Source organism: Dicentrarchus labrax, unplaced genomic scaffold, assembly GCF_905237075.1.
Source record: "Dicentrarchus labrax unplaced genomic scaffold, dlabrax2021, whole genome shotgun sequence".
In the NCBI taxonomy this organism is placed as follows: domain Eukaryota; kingdom Metazoa; phylum Chordata; class Actinopteri; family Moronidae; genus Dicentrarchus; species Dicentrarchus labrax.
The window spans coordinates 4,708,431-4,722,468 of record NW_026136715.1 but is presented as its reverse complement, the minus strand read 5'-3'; the positions used below and the strand labels follow the sequence as shown (position 1 = coordinate 4,722,468).

Below are 14,038 nucleotides of genomic sequence, written 5' to 3'. Positions count from 1 at the left end.
GTATAAAGTGGCATAAAATGAAGCACTTGATTTTACTTATTATAGCTATATTCCACTGCAGTCAGCAGAGTTTAATTTGAGAAGTCCCGAGTAAAGCCTTCTGTTAAACAATTGAGTCATCACGTAGAGTTTACCTTCAGGCCATGAAACAATACCGATTTATTTGTCTTATTAAGAGTAATTAACACATTTAATTTCCTCCAGCAGCAGAACGGGAAATGGGATATACTCCTAATAAGTCAATGTCAAGTGAATTTTAATGACAATGATTCAACGATTTGCTCTCTAATTCCAGCGAGCAGCCTCCCATCAACAGAGCTCATCGTTCCCCCTCCTCTGGGATCTGGATGAAAACCTTTTCAAGAAAAACAATCAAATATTTTACAGCAAACTGAGCCTGAGAATTCCCAAAGTGGATCAAATCAAAGCACAAAGCAGATCACAAGCTCATGATTCCCTGTCAAACACTAAAGGTCATGTTGCTCCTTTCACCCTCAAGCATTTTTTTCTCTCCAGTCACTTTTAAAGTTCAATGATTTTAGCACTTTATTCCCATCACATGGAATTTGAAATGGGCCACTCCATCTAAAATAATTAAACCTCATTTTCAAGAGAGATTCTCATCAAATCACCGTTGACTGAAAAAGGACATGTCTACTTTAATTCCAAACCAATTCACATGGATGAGACTCCATTTACATAATAAGGCTTGATTAAAAATTCTCTAACCAAATAGACTCAAAACAGTGTTTATTCAACACCTCAACCCTATCTGGGAAATGTATGCTGACGCCGTGGCCCAATCCAGCTGAAGTAAGAGGGCGTAACTACATTAAATCAAGTGCCTTAATGCTGAAAAACAGATGGGTTGCCACTTTGAAGGGCAACCTCGCCAAACAATGGCAATTATCAAGAAGAGGGAAGACATCAGGGCATACATTTGGGTGTTATAAATGTAGTAATAACTAATGGATATGTAATATTCAGCCATTTTCTGCAGTCATTTAGTGTTTGCATGGTTGCGGGCGGTTCCAGCCACTGGTTTCCAGTCTATAACTGGAAGAAGCCATTTTAAAAACTGGCTGGGTCAGTATGCCATTTCCTGTGCCAGTTGGAATAAAAGCTACCAAACATTTAAGTGAATCTATCTTTTGACACACTCGTTCCCGGTGGGCATATTGAGTTAGGAGTGGCAGTGGCTGTGGTCAGTTTGTATTCACAGTGGTTAGAGTATATTTCAATGGTGACCCAGTTTCACAGCATATAAAGACGTCCAAAGGAACTACTCAAGACTATTCCTGGAGAATAATCTTTTCTACTGTCTGTCAGGATCTTCAGTATCTTCCAAACCCGCGTCTCAGTCCTTACATACAACCCTTGTGACCCTGCAAGGACATGAATTGGTTTATTTGTCCTATTTGGAGCATCCGCCTCCTGCTCTCCCATTGGTCTGATTGGTCCATCGGTCTGTCCCCGAGTGTTTCTATCGTCACGCACCTGCTCGCAAAACTGACTGCGTCTTTAAGACAAAGCTGATAAAATTACTTATTTTTTATTATTATTATTGTTTTGTTTGTTCTAATACAGAAAATTCTAACACTGTAGATAAGCAAATGTACCCGGTATGATAACTGTCAAGTCTCATACCACTGTAAACCATAGTATCGGTATACCGCTGCAACCTGAGGTGTCCTATCTGTGATGCATAAAAATTTTTGTTACTTAACAAAAAGGTAAAGTGATCCCAGTATGTTTTAGTGCCATTTTAAGATTTTTAAGCATATTTTGATCATTATTGTGCTAATAACGTGAATCATATTTATTATTGTCTCATGCCTAATCTCAGCTTCTCAAATGTGAGGAGTTTATACATTTCCTTCTCTTACAATAAAGAAAAGGGAATATTGTTGTTCAGAGAGTCAGTGAGTTCCCTTGAGCTCCAGAAAATTGTGACATTTTTCACAGTTTTTTTTATGTTTTATAGAGCAATCAATTAAATCGAGAAACAATCATCGTTCAAAGAGGAATTTAACCTCTGACTACTGTCCTCTGACTACGGTGCTCTGTACATAGATTTGGACTCCAGGCACTGATGCGTAAAGGTTTCACTGCGGTTTATAGAACAACCAGTCGACCGGCACACCTCTAACCACAAATTGGTGTAGACATGCTCATAATCACCTGTTTTCATATTAAAACTTCAGCCTGCTTCACCACTTGTTAGACCGGTTAATTAAAAGAGATACAAAGAAGCAGTGCGATTTTACCAATCGTGGCACACCTGCACATCTCATCCGACAGAGCGGCTCTAATTACACACGACCATTACCTACGGCTGTGGCTAATAATAGCACCTGTATCATTATTTCATTGAACGTACCTGTGAATCCTCATCGGTGGTGATACTCAATCACTGTTATTAAACGTCAGGAAGATAATCTCAGATGTAGTTTATAGCGCCTCATAGTGATTCCTCAAATAAAACCACGCCAACATTTCTCACAAAATAAAATCTAATTAAGTGTACATGGAGCTTTAATTTACATTGTACAAAAACTCCATATTCCTGTGTAGACTGTAAAAATACCACACAATCAGTGAAACCTGAGCCGAGTAAATAATCTTCTAATCTTCCAACCTGAGACTCTCTGGACTGGCATTTCTTTGTGTATCAGAAATCCTTTTCTGTCTGGCACATGAGACACTAAAGGCCGCGGTGATGGCACTCATTTGTTCTCCTTCTGGGGAAGTCAGGGAGCTAAAAACAGAGGAGCTTAAGTCCTCTGCACACAGGGCAAAGAATGTGGTTGGAGGTCAACGCAGTTGAACCGACAAATCCCTGTCCACAAAATATGTACACATTAAACCGATGATTGCACAGAGGGACGCATACAAAAATAGACCCTGAGCAGTGTGTTCACATGGTACCAAAGCCCTGCTGCTCTGTTATGGACTACAAACTGTTGTTTTCTGATCCCTGTTATCTTTAGCATGGGGAGGTCTCTGGGCAGGTGACTGACTGTGGACATAATCTCAAAGAAATCTAGAAGGGACTTGAACCAATTCTGAGAATAGATTGCTATTTTTATCTAAAGGATGTAATGTCTCGTCCTTGTTGCAGAAAAGCTTTGAATCCAGCTGCCTCAGGTTCGTATTAAAGAACAGTATTCTCAGCAGGAAATTCAATAATCTATGCATATTACAACATATTGAGGAAAAGCCCATTAAACCTGCAGTCGGACCACTAGTGGGATACAGAGAAAGCTGTCTGACGGGGGGGGTGCCATTAATGCAGGCTCTCAGCACAGGGATATAAGGGTCCAAATGTTCTCAGGGTAATCATGTTATTGTTGGCAGCCCTCACCAGGAGCAGATACGACTTCTATTTGCTGAAGGAGTTGGAGGAGGAGAACGGTGTTGGTCATGCAGCACTGCAGATAATCAGAACTGTACTAGCATGACCTGATTACTCATGATCTAGCCGCTTTCTGAATAACTGGTGTCACAGATTAGATGTGGCATAACCCACAAAGGCCCCCGAGGACGAGCCTTCAAAATAGCCTAAAACACGAGTGCATGTACCCTCAATAGTAAGCAATCTGCCTTTTCCTCTCTGCAGACTTGTTTTGATTCAGTAAATATGATTGAAACACGGGAGGGAAGGTTCTGCAGGGTTCTGTCCAAGGTCAGCGGGGCATGTGTCTCTCTCTAGTAGCTGGGGTTTTCTTGCATCACTGCGCTCTCTGTTCTGGCTGCTCTCCACCCCCCTCTTGGCCATTTTGAAGGATAGCAGACCATGTTTGGTTAGCCAGTACAAAGAGGGGAGACGAGGCAGTAGAGAGCTATTCCAAAGAAGGCCATATCTGACATCAGATATGTGTACAGATCAGACAAAACCTTCACCAGGTGGCTTGATCTCCTACGACGTGCTTCTGCCACCAATGTGTAAAAACATGATATGCTCTTCAATGTCAAAATTCTGTCCAGTAATGATGTTGTCTTTCGAAGTACAGCCAGACAGATTCACCTTCAGCTCAAGCTCTTTGCAAAATATGCAAACATGAGGTGCATTCGAGTTGCAGCTTGTAAATTATCAAGATTAGCTGGTTTTTCTTCTTCTAATGTGAGAGTTAACTGGATATCTTCAGGTTGTGGGGGTTGTCGGTCAGATGAAATTGTGATTTCACAATCATCTTGGATTAATTAGTCGAGAAAATCAGTGGAAAAATAAAGATAATCATGACTTGCTTTTCTTTCTAAAATGTGGAATTTAAAGTGTCGCCACTGATGTACAATAGCTTCCCTGAGACATGAAATGCTAAAAAAAAAAAAATAATCATTGCATATCACCCTGTTTTTGCTAAGCTTGTCCCTGTCATAAAGACACTGTCCTGAAATACTGTCTGCAACACTTGCAAGTTGCGCTACTTTAATGTAATCAGAACTGCTGGTGCATTTTAATGTCTATAATACATGTTAACCACTGACTGAGCTCAGAGAGAACACTGTTTTGGTTGCAGACAGCCAGCCAGTCGACAGTGAAGCAAACCACCACAGGCAGGCAAGAAGCCAGTATTTATCTTCACCAGTGCTCATGCCCAGTAACGCTGGCCCTTGCCCAGCAACACTCATGCAAAGTGGGGGGTCCCAGCTCCCCCACCAGCCTGCTGCTGAATCTCTGAGCACCATCCACCATCCAGCCCTGTCATCTTCCAACAATCACCTCCAGAGGAAAAAACAGCAACCTGCACTGAAATGATCCTTCTTCTCTCAGCAACCAGCTATTACTGCATGAAACCCCTTCTGCCATCAACTGCCTTGTGATTTTATCGAGTTAGGTAATAGAAGACGAAGTTGATTTGTGTTTACAGAAGGATGAGGGGTGAGGGGTGAGGAGGGGGTGAGGGGGGGGGGCTGGGTGCATTGACAGAGCAAAAGAAAAAACACAGGAAAAAAAAGCACAGTCGATGAGAGGAGGAGATGAGGGCTTTCAAAAGCGATCCAGGCTGTCATTAGCTACCCTGAATGCAGCAGCTAATGTGTGGGAAGGACGTGCATGCCAGTTCCTTTACACTGTACACACACACACAATAACACACACACACACACAGGCGCACAATGGATGCACTTGAATGCCATTTGAGGAGGAAAAATGTTGAGTATTATGAACATGCACAATGCAATTTAAACATGATCTGACACCGAGGAGACGGATTCATTTTGGATCCAGTGTGACAGAGCAGGCGGTGTGTGCACGGTGCGCAGGGACATGCATTGTCTGCTCGCTGTGCAGGCTGCAGAAATGCCTCATTGGAAGCATGTAGAAAGCGTCGCTTCGTGACTCTGCAGCTCCCCTGCGGTTGGTCACTTCATACAATAACTGCCAGACCTTTTTTTTTTTTTTTTTTTTAAAGCATGTAAATCCACAGAAAGAAAGAAAGAAAGAAAGAAAGAAAGAAAGAAAGAGAGAAAGAAAGCCGTGCTGCCCACCCCCGCTGCACACATATGAGCAATACACTAACCTTGGTCGGGTCGCCTCCTGTTATCCACTTGTTACAATGGAAATCTAACACCATGGATCCTCAGTTAAGTTTCCTGGCAGTCGGACAGAAAAAAAAACCAACCACAGCACCCCGAACTGGGCACAAACTGGAGCAGGCTGGTGTGGAGAGGAAGCTGGAGAAGTGTGTGTGTGTGTGTGTGTGTGTGTGTGTCTTTCAAAAGCCTGTTTTTTTTTTTTTTTTTTAGGTGTTTTCTTTTTTCCTCTCCTCCTTCTTTCTCAGGATACCGTCGGAAAAACAACGAGAGAAAAAAAGGTTGTGTCTTCAAACAGCTGTTTTCCAAAATGGAGTTAGTCGTGTCTGAGCCAATCAGAGCGAGGCAGTGGAGGCTCCCACTCCTCTGTGGGCTGGAGCCAACAGCACACTGCACTCTGAAGATCAAACACTTACAGATTATACTGCTTTCTCTTTTTCCTTTTTTTTTCTTTTTGGGATGATTCATTGTAGCTTTCATGTCACGGCAGCTTTATTTAGTCGTACATCAAAACCACCAGAGACCCCGAGTGATGAGGTTTTCCTCACAGGGAACCCCCCCCCCACCACCACCACCAACTACCATCACATGTTTCTTATGTTGGTTTTTATTAACTTGGAGGGATCATCAGTGATGGAGGAGTGTTAAACACACTTTAGTTAGTTTATTTACATTTGACATAATGTTAAAGGGGCACTCCGACAATTCAGTGCTGCAGACCCAGACTCACAGAAAAAAAAAGATGAGTCAATAAAAGAAGCAGCAGATGCCAAGATATCCTGATTTTTAGTCAGTTGTTATGGGTTAAGCTCCAAAACTGCTGGATCCTACATTTCCCACAATGCAACTCGATCTTTTAATTACACCCCATCCTAATCCCAGTTTGTGCTTCTGATTTACGCTGATGATTATATGTTTAGCAGGGTTGGGGGGGTTGGCTTTAACAATGTAATCTAATACACTTCCTGATTGTGAGTAATGTAACTTGATTACTTGTCGTTACTTTTGGATTACCTCAAGACCAAATATGCAGATAAAGACGAGAGAAATTAAATATATAATAATAAAATGATGTGTATTCTATAAAAGAACAGAACAATGTCACCTTAAAAATGAAAAACTGATTAGAAATTGTAATCCTGCTCGTAATCCCCCCTTTTTACTAAATGTAACTGTAATCTGATTACATCTTTTTTCTGTTACTGTAACTGATTACAGTTATCTTTTTTTGTATCCTGATTGTGTAACATCAGTAACATGTAATCAGTTACTCCCCAAACCTGGATTTGAGTCAAAACTAAGCAGCAAAGGAAAAAAATCCAGAAGTTGGTTTTTAACACTTAAAGGCTGTTGAAGGTATTTCCAGAATCATTAAATATGTTTATAACAATCTGGATGATATAATATTGAATATAGTCCTAGATTTTTAACTAGTTTCTCAAGCTGAAACTCTACATATGTAGGAAATTACTCTTTTATATGAAAATATAACTTGACTATAATTAATCAAATATATATTTAATTGTCAGCTGTCATCTTTGTTTAGTTGCAGCTTGTTAAGAAAACTGGATATTTCTTCATCCAGATGGTTCGGAGACTGGAAGAACCTTCTGAACATCCGTAAGTATTAAACAAATGCCCACTTCTTTAAAAAAAAAAAAAAAAACCCACACTACCAGTCTCAAGCTTAAGCCAAGATAACCCCGATGACATGACACCATCAGGGTAATATATTATTTTTTACTCTGGAAAGCTACCTCCAGAAGACATAATAGAGCTTTTCCTTTTACAGGCTGAGTAATCGTCCTTTTGGATGAGTAAAGCGAACTGTAAAATCAATGGAGTGCAACTTTAATTGTTCTGCCTTTTTGTTTTGTTATGAACTGCTGTGAACATGGGTGTACAGTACATCATTAAAAAAAAACTCACTAAATGAATGTCATGGAAACAGAAGACTAACAATATCCAACCGTGTAGGCTGTGTGGCGTTAAAATAAAGTCAAAATCTCATGAAAGAAACAAACTAATGAGTTCTGTGTAAACGTTCCAGATGGAAATGGTCCAAATATCAAACCAGCAGGCTCTCTAACCAAACCTATTTTAAACTTGACTGCAAGACACAGTTCTCCATTGTTGTATCTAATTTCTCATGTACTGTACATACGTATTGGTTGGTACTTGACCTTTACTTAACGGTCCAGTGTGTAACATTTAGGAGGATCTATTGGCAGAAATATAATATAATCATTTCAATTCATACGTATGTTTTCATTAGTGTATAATCACCTGAAAATAAGAATCATTGTGTTTTTGTTACCTTAGAATAAGACGATTTTATCTACTACAGAGGCCACCATGTTGGACCACCATGTTTCTACAGTAGCCCAGACTGGACAAACCAAACACTGGCTCTACATAGCACCTTGGGTTGGTCAGTTGTTTGCAATCTGCAACTGAATCACACTGGTACTGCCACTGTACTTCATACTTCTACTCTACTACGTTTCAGAAGGAAATATTGTACTTTTTACTACATTTATCTGACAGTTACTTTTCAAGTGAAGATTTTTTTGTACAAATCATGAGATCATACTATAAAATATGACACACCGTTACAGATTAAAGTACCCAACAGTGATGTTAAATCTTATATGTTAATAATATTTAAACTTTGCTCCACCTGGACCAGCTAAACCTTCTAATATAAGAAAATATACACTCAGTTGCCAGTTTATTAGGCACACTTAATAATCCAATACAACAATCCTCTTTTGATGAAGATTATAGTGTTTTTACCTTTAAAACTTTAAGCCAATTTTCCCTTTAAGACTTCTGTTCTTTTAATTTGAATGCAAATACAATACAGTCTCTTCTTCTAAGTAAAAGATCTGACTACTTCTTCACTCACTGTATTTCTGATGACTTTGGGGACCCAGGTTGGGAAACGTTGCTCAAGGCAGTCGCAATTATGTTGTGAAAATACCCACAACTTCCCCAGAGGCCGCAGCATACCACCATCCTCTGCCAACGACAGCATCGGCAGCACAAACAAGACACAAATAGCACTTCTCTGTTTGAGTTTTTACTTTACTGTCTTCACTACCAACGATAAATATCCTGCAACACAATACAGCTTATAGTCACAGACATGCTTAAAATAAAAATATAAAAACACTGAAAAAAATAATTTGAGTTAGCTTTCGGGCTACCGCAAGAATACAGATCCAACATTATTGCACATTTCTGTACATGGCCTGGTGTAAAAGTTTGGCAAACCACATGTCTATAAAGTCAGGACTGAATGTTCTCTTCCCCATGTGACTCCTGCTATGAGTAATGGCCCCTTGTTAAGACTGAGTGATGAAACACAGGCAAACAGGTCAGAAAAGGTTGTTTTACAAAAAGAAAAAAAAAGAACATAAGGCAGATTATCTGAACTTAGAATAAAAAAAATAATCCTCTCAGAAGATTCAAGCCAGAGAAAACTAAAGCATCAATGAAACAAAGGCCCTGAAATACTGCGTATGAGTTAGATATTAAACCTATTATGTTATTCTTTCTCTCAGCCATCTATTTCCACTTACTACCAAGTATAGCCACTCTTATGTAAGACAAGCCCTGATGAGAATACACATTGAAATAATATTGCTTTGGTACACACAAATCCAACATGATTTATGACACAGTGGGAAATCTACTGATTGATAACAGTTTAAGGCAATGTATTAAACGGTTACATACACAAAAACTGTCTTTTTTAGAGTTGAGTTGTGGGGTGACGTAACCTGCAGACAGACTCTAATGGCCAGTATCTGTCTGACTGCCGGTATGCAGAAACTACACAAACTGAAGAAATGTGTGTTTGAGAAGCTGTTTTGAGATTTCTTCCTCCGCTGAAACATATTAAAAGGATGGGTTCACATTTTCCCCATGTCCATATGTACACTGAAACTGTTTTCGCTTGCAGTAATCATACCTCCTGTTCATACTGGCCGTGAAGAGATCCCTTCCTAATGTGCTTCCAGTGGAAGAGAAGGGGGACAAATCCACAGTCCTCGTTCCAGGACCGAGGGAGCTGAAGCTGTTATGAGGTTTCAACAGTCTCAGTTAGCCAAATAGAGTGAGCCTTCAAAAGTTAGTGTTTTTCGTGTGACAGTGTTTCTGAAAGTGGAACTGCTGAAGCCTAATTTTAGCTTCAGCTACACACAAAATGAGGACTGTGGATTCTGTCATCTCTTACACAGGAAGCACTTTAGGGAGGGAGCTTTTAACAGCCAGGATGGGCAGGATGAATGATTGCATCCAGTAAAACCAGCTTCAATGACATATGAGTGCCTGACTACTGAAGAAAATGTCATATATAGTGATAAATTCATAGAGGTCACCTACAATGGCTAAACATGCATCTGCTCATGTCTGAAGCCTCTTTGCCTGAGCCTGCAGCTGCCTTGGAACGACGGTTAAATGCTGGGCTACGTGTTAACTAGAAAAGACTATCCACCTATAGTACTGCTGCTTAGTTAGTAAAATAAATCATGTATAATATTGGCAACTTGCCCTGTAAAAGTCTACACACATGTTTCAAATGAAACAGAAAAATGTCCTCTCAGTGACGGGAGTGTATGCACCTGCAGTGTGCATCAGTAACAGTAGTAAAGTTGAGAGCGCAGCCCCCTGAAGGTGTCGTCATCCTGCCCGCTGGCCTGCTCTCCTTCAAACAGCATGGAGTCTGGGAGCACCACGCCCTCTAGTGGATCCGGCTGGCAGAACTCCACTATAAATTCCTCCTCACAGTCCAGCAGCAGTCTCGACCACGCACACATGTCCAGCTGGCCCGCGGTGCCGCCGTACTCCTCCGGCAGGACCGAGCGGGGGATGTTCCGGTGCAGAGAGCGCAGGTCCGAGCCGTGGAGGATGTACTGCGTGAGGAGACAGCACAGACACCGTGTCAGTGGCTGGAAACAGCATTTCATGTTGTGTGAAAGGTGTCACTCATAGTAATGAACCCAGAAACAATTATCACACTGCAGTTTTACAGCACACGAATGTACTGTTTCGGTTCACTCTGGTTACTCTCATAGCTCAAGTTTTCAGCTGCAGCAGGAAGCTGTTTTCAGTAGAAAAGCTCTAAAAATGTTCCCTGACCAGCACCAAACGTCAGACAGACAAAGTTAGCGACTGGCTGGTGAACATAGTGGAGCATCTAGCAGCTTAAGAGCACAATATTTTCCTCTGGCACTGCTACAAACCTAGAGTTAATACTGGACTCACCACGTGGCCAGACACATGAGTCTAAATGCTAATGCTGTCGTGTATCTGCTGATTGTTTAAATAAGCAACTGTATGCTAACATGTTTCCGCTGCCCCCAAATGAATAAAAAAAATCAATTACTGCTGGATTAAATGAAAACCAAGCAACCCCTCCCTCCTCTCATGAGATTTTGGATATGGGGCTGTGTTTCTGGTGGTCTGAGTTCATTCCTGTGAAAGGAAAATGCTCGGCCTTCCATTTTCACAGATGAAAATAGACTTATATAGATTATTTTGGAGCCCGGGCGGCAGATAAAAGGGAGGCACACAATTCAAAATAGTCCATTGTTTAACACAAAAGAGCCAGAGACTATTCAAGGACAATAGTTACCCTCTCTGCCATCTTCTCCTTCAGGAACGGCTTAATTATAGCGAAGATGCCTTTGAAAATCCTGGGCTCGTTAATTATGTTAACAGCCTTGATTCTGATTGGAAACCCATCCTGGGAATTAGAAGAGAAACAGAACAGTCACAGCTGGTCCTTGTCAAACGTTTCACTTGTGTTTTTGTGTGCTTCTGTAAATATTACACACTCTGCAATCATTACAAAACTCCACAGGCAGTGCTCAAGAGCCACTGTCATAAAAAATGTTTCTCATATTTTGTATTATTACAAAATAAAATTACATTTTGAGTAAATGCTGCATTTATATATATATATATATATGTATATATAGAGAGAGAGAGAGAGAGAGAGAGAAAAACATACATTTAATTCAAGCATTAAAGTGTCATCACATCATCAGCTGTTAGAATTTCTCACCTGGAGGATGCTCACAACCTTTTTGGCGAGGAACGGGCCCGGATTGGATGCTTGTGACATGCCCACTCCGGTGTAGTCGGCTAAGATGACGATGCCATTCACCTGCGTTTCCTCTGGCTGGATCAGCTTCTCCAGAGTCAGATAAATGGCCCTCACGTTGTCAACAAATGGATAATCATTGGGTTTCCATTTTCCTGTAAATGGAGATTGAGTTGAGTAATACATCATGAGTAAGACACGTCCTGGAAGAATAATCAGAAACTGGCTATTAGTCACACAGCATGAACACACTGAGCTTGAGGTCTGCTGGATAATGTTACAGACAAATGGAAAACAGTTATCACAGAGTGGTTCATAAAACTGCTTAATTATGAAATAAAGTTGACAACAACCTGGCCGGAGACAGAGGATGTATCTTCCGTTGGGGTCCGGCTGTGGCAGGACTGTGAGAAAGCCCAGGTCCAGGACGTGTTTCACTGTGGACGGCTTCAGGTCTTTGAACACCTCCGGCCAAGCCTTACGGCCCGCGTGGTAGTTGAGCAGCAGCTGCATGGCACGGTCATAGTCAAACTTCCTGGCCCGCAGGAAGCGCAGGAGAAAGGAGTCGTCCAACCTGGTCCTGAGATTGGGCTGTTCCTGCAGAGTCAGGGGAAAAATATGAGCTCAGCGGACAAATAGTCACCAAAAAACAGTCAAATTCAGCTAAATATGGAGTGTTTAACAAAACAAAACGCTTCAAAATAACGGCAATATTATTAACGGGAGATATCTTAAGCCTGATATATCTTAGGCGGGTAACACATTCCTTCATTACAATGAATATGGTCATTGTAGTTTATTTTAGTTGACGCTTTATTTACTTCTGTTTAAGTAACATTTGCCAAAAACTAAAGTGTCCAGTAGGGCAAGAACATGGTGATATGGTAACTATAACGTTACAGGGGTTACAATATATTGCAATACTGTAAGCAAGGTAATATATATTATTTATATATAATATAAAGAACACACCAGCATATGCATTATATACATTATTTGACCTGTTTTGGGGAAAGGAAGTATATAATAATGACTTTTAAAGATTTACATTGTGAGCAGGAACAAGAAGGCATAAAGTATTTTTGCGGGATTTGTTGGGAACAAAGATTGAAGAAGATGTGTCTCTTCTTTAGACTAAAGCATGCCTTTGCTTTACTGTATGCTATAATTATAATCAGTTTTAAGTGTGTACAGATTGAAAATATCACGTACTCTCAGCCTACCTCTCTTCTGCTGAATACAAAACCTGTTGATGATCTAAAACAGTAAATATGTGATCAAAGAATACAGAATTCGAGTGGGACAGAGTCTTGTTACTCGCACATAAACCAGAATGAGACGTCAAAAAACCTTCAGCATCATGTCTCTCAGTGCTTGGACATCCCGGAGACGCCACTCTGGTTTCTCCTGGAGCTCCTCCCGTGCCTTGGCCACCAGCTCGGGGGTCAGGGTGCAGGTATAGATGGGTGGAGGGGGTCCGGGGAACCAGCTGTGTCCTGCAGCTGCTGATGGGTCCACTGGGGGAGACCTGAGATCGATGGACTCATGCTGATCATCCATGGACTGACTGGGTTTAAGCTGGAGAGCAACACACACACACACACACACACACACACACACACACACACATATGAGTCACCAGAGAGGCTATGAAAACACTACAAAGGGAGATCAGCTGTTGGGAGCTGTCACATACACAGTTTACATCCAGTAATATCACTTCAGCTGATACCTGATACCTGAGAGGAGAAGGAGGGCTCCCTACAACCCGTATATACTCTGTATCTGTCCCACAATCTGAGCCACACAGCCTCAGTCGACACAGTCTGGCTAATACAACCGGATCCTGAGCAGAACCGATGCGACAGGTCAGAATAATGACTGAATACCAACCCGAAAATGCGTTTAACATTAACCGACTAGGACACACATGGATGCCTCATGTGAGCATCCATTGCAAAGTGTTGAAATGTGATCAGAAATGCAGCTGCGACGACCCCCCCAAAAAAAAAAAAAAAAAACCTGTCAGAAAAATCACAACCGACCTGTCAGGAAAATCCTTTTTCCGGGTACAGAAATGGCGCTCTCTCATTGGTCCACCGCCGACGTGCTAGAGCGGACGTACGTACGTCTGTTGTTTTGATGGTGGTGATGCCTTTAGGTGTCCCTCGGAAAGTAGACATATGCGCCAAAATTAATCAAACAAATGTTACAATAGGTTGTTTTTCGCGGGTGTTTTGTGAGTCCCTTGGGTTTATTAAAATGTTATATAAAACTCCTTCGAAAAAGTTATTCTCACTTTTCACTAACGTACGTGATAAGATTTTACTTCACAGCTTTTCACACAGTTTTCGGTGAACCTGAACTTCACATCTTGCAAACTAAACATAA

At 41.1% G+C, this 14,038-nt stretch overlaps 1 protein-coding gene across 3 annotated transcripts; it reads right to left on the bottom strand.

Annotated features, from left to right (window-relative positions):
* Window positions 1-8,601: 8,601 nt before the first annotated feature.
* Window positions 8,602-13,765, bottom strand: ttpal (tocopherol (alpha) transfer protein-like). Of its 3 annotated transcripts, none has more exons than XM_051425668.1 (6): window positions 13,693-13,765; window positions 12,998-13,225; window positions 12,001-12,244; window positions 11,609-11,802; window positions 11,177-11,287; window positions 8,602-10,454 (listed from the first exon to the last, which is right to left on the bottom strand). In XM_051425668.1, exons 2-6 carry the CDS (start codon window positions 13,205-13,207, stop codon window positions 10,176-10,178), a joined length of 1,038 nt encoding a protein of 345 aa, XP_051281628.1. In that variant the 5' UTR covers window positions 13,208-13,225; window positions 13,693-13,765; the 3' UTR covers window positions 8,602-10,175. The 3 variants fall into 3 exon arrangements, with proteins under 3 accessions (XP_051281628.1, XP_051281627.1, XP_051281629.1); XM_051425667.1 differs by lacking the exon at window positions 13,693-13,765 and adding an exon at window positions 13,380-13,677; XM_051425669.1 differs by lacking the exon at window positions 13,693-13,765 and adding an exon at window positions 13,387-13,564.
* Between the last annotated feature and the right edge of the window lie 273 nt (window positions 13,766-14,038).

Coding starts and splice junctions, on each gene's coding strand:
- ttpal (XM_051425667.1), bottom strand. CDS start 13,559: ATGTTAAACGCATTTTCGGGTTGGTATTCAGTCATTATTCTGACCTGT. Junction 13,226..13,379: donor CTTCTCCTCTCAGGTATCAG/GTATCAGCTGAA, acceptor GTTGCTCTCCAG/CTTAAACCCAGTCAGTCCAT. Junction 11,288..11,608: donor AGGTTGTGAGCATCCTCCAG/GTGAGAAATTCT, acceptor TCTAATTCCCAG/GATGGGTTTCCAATCAGAAT.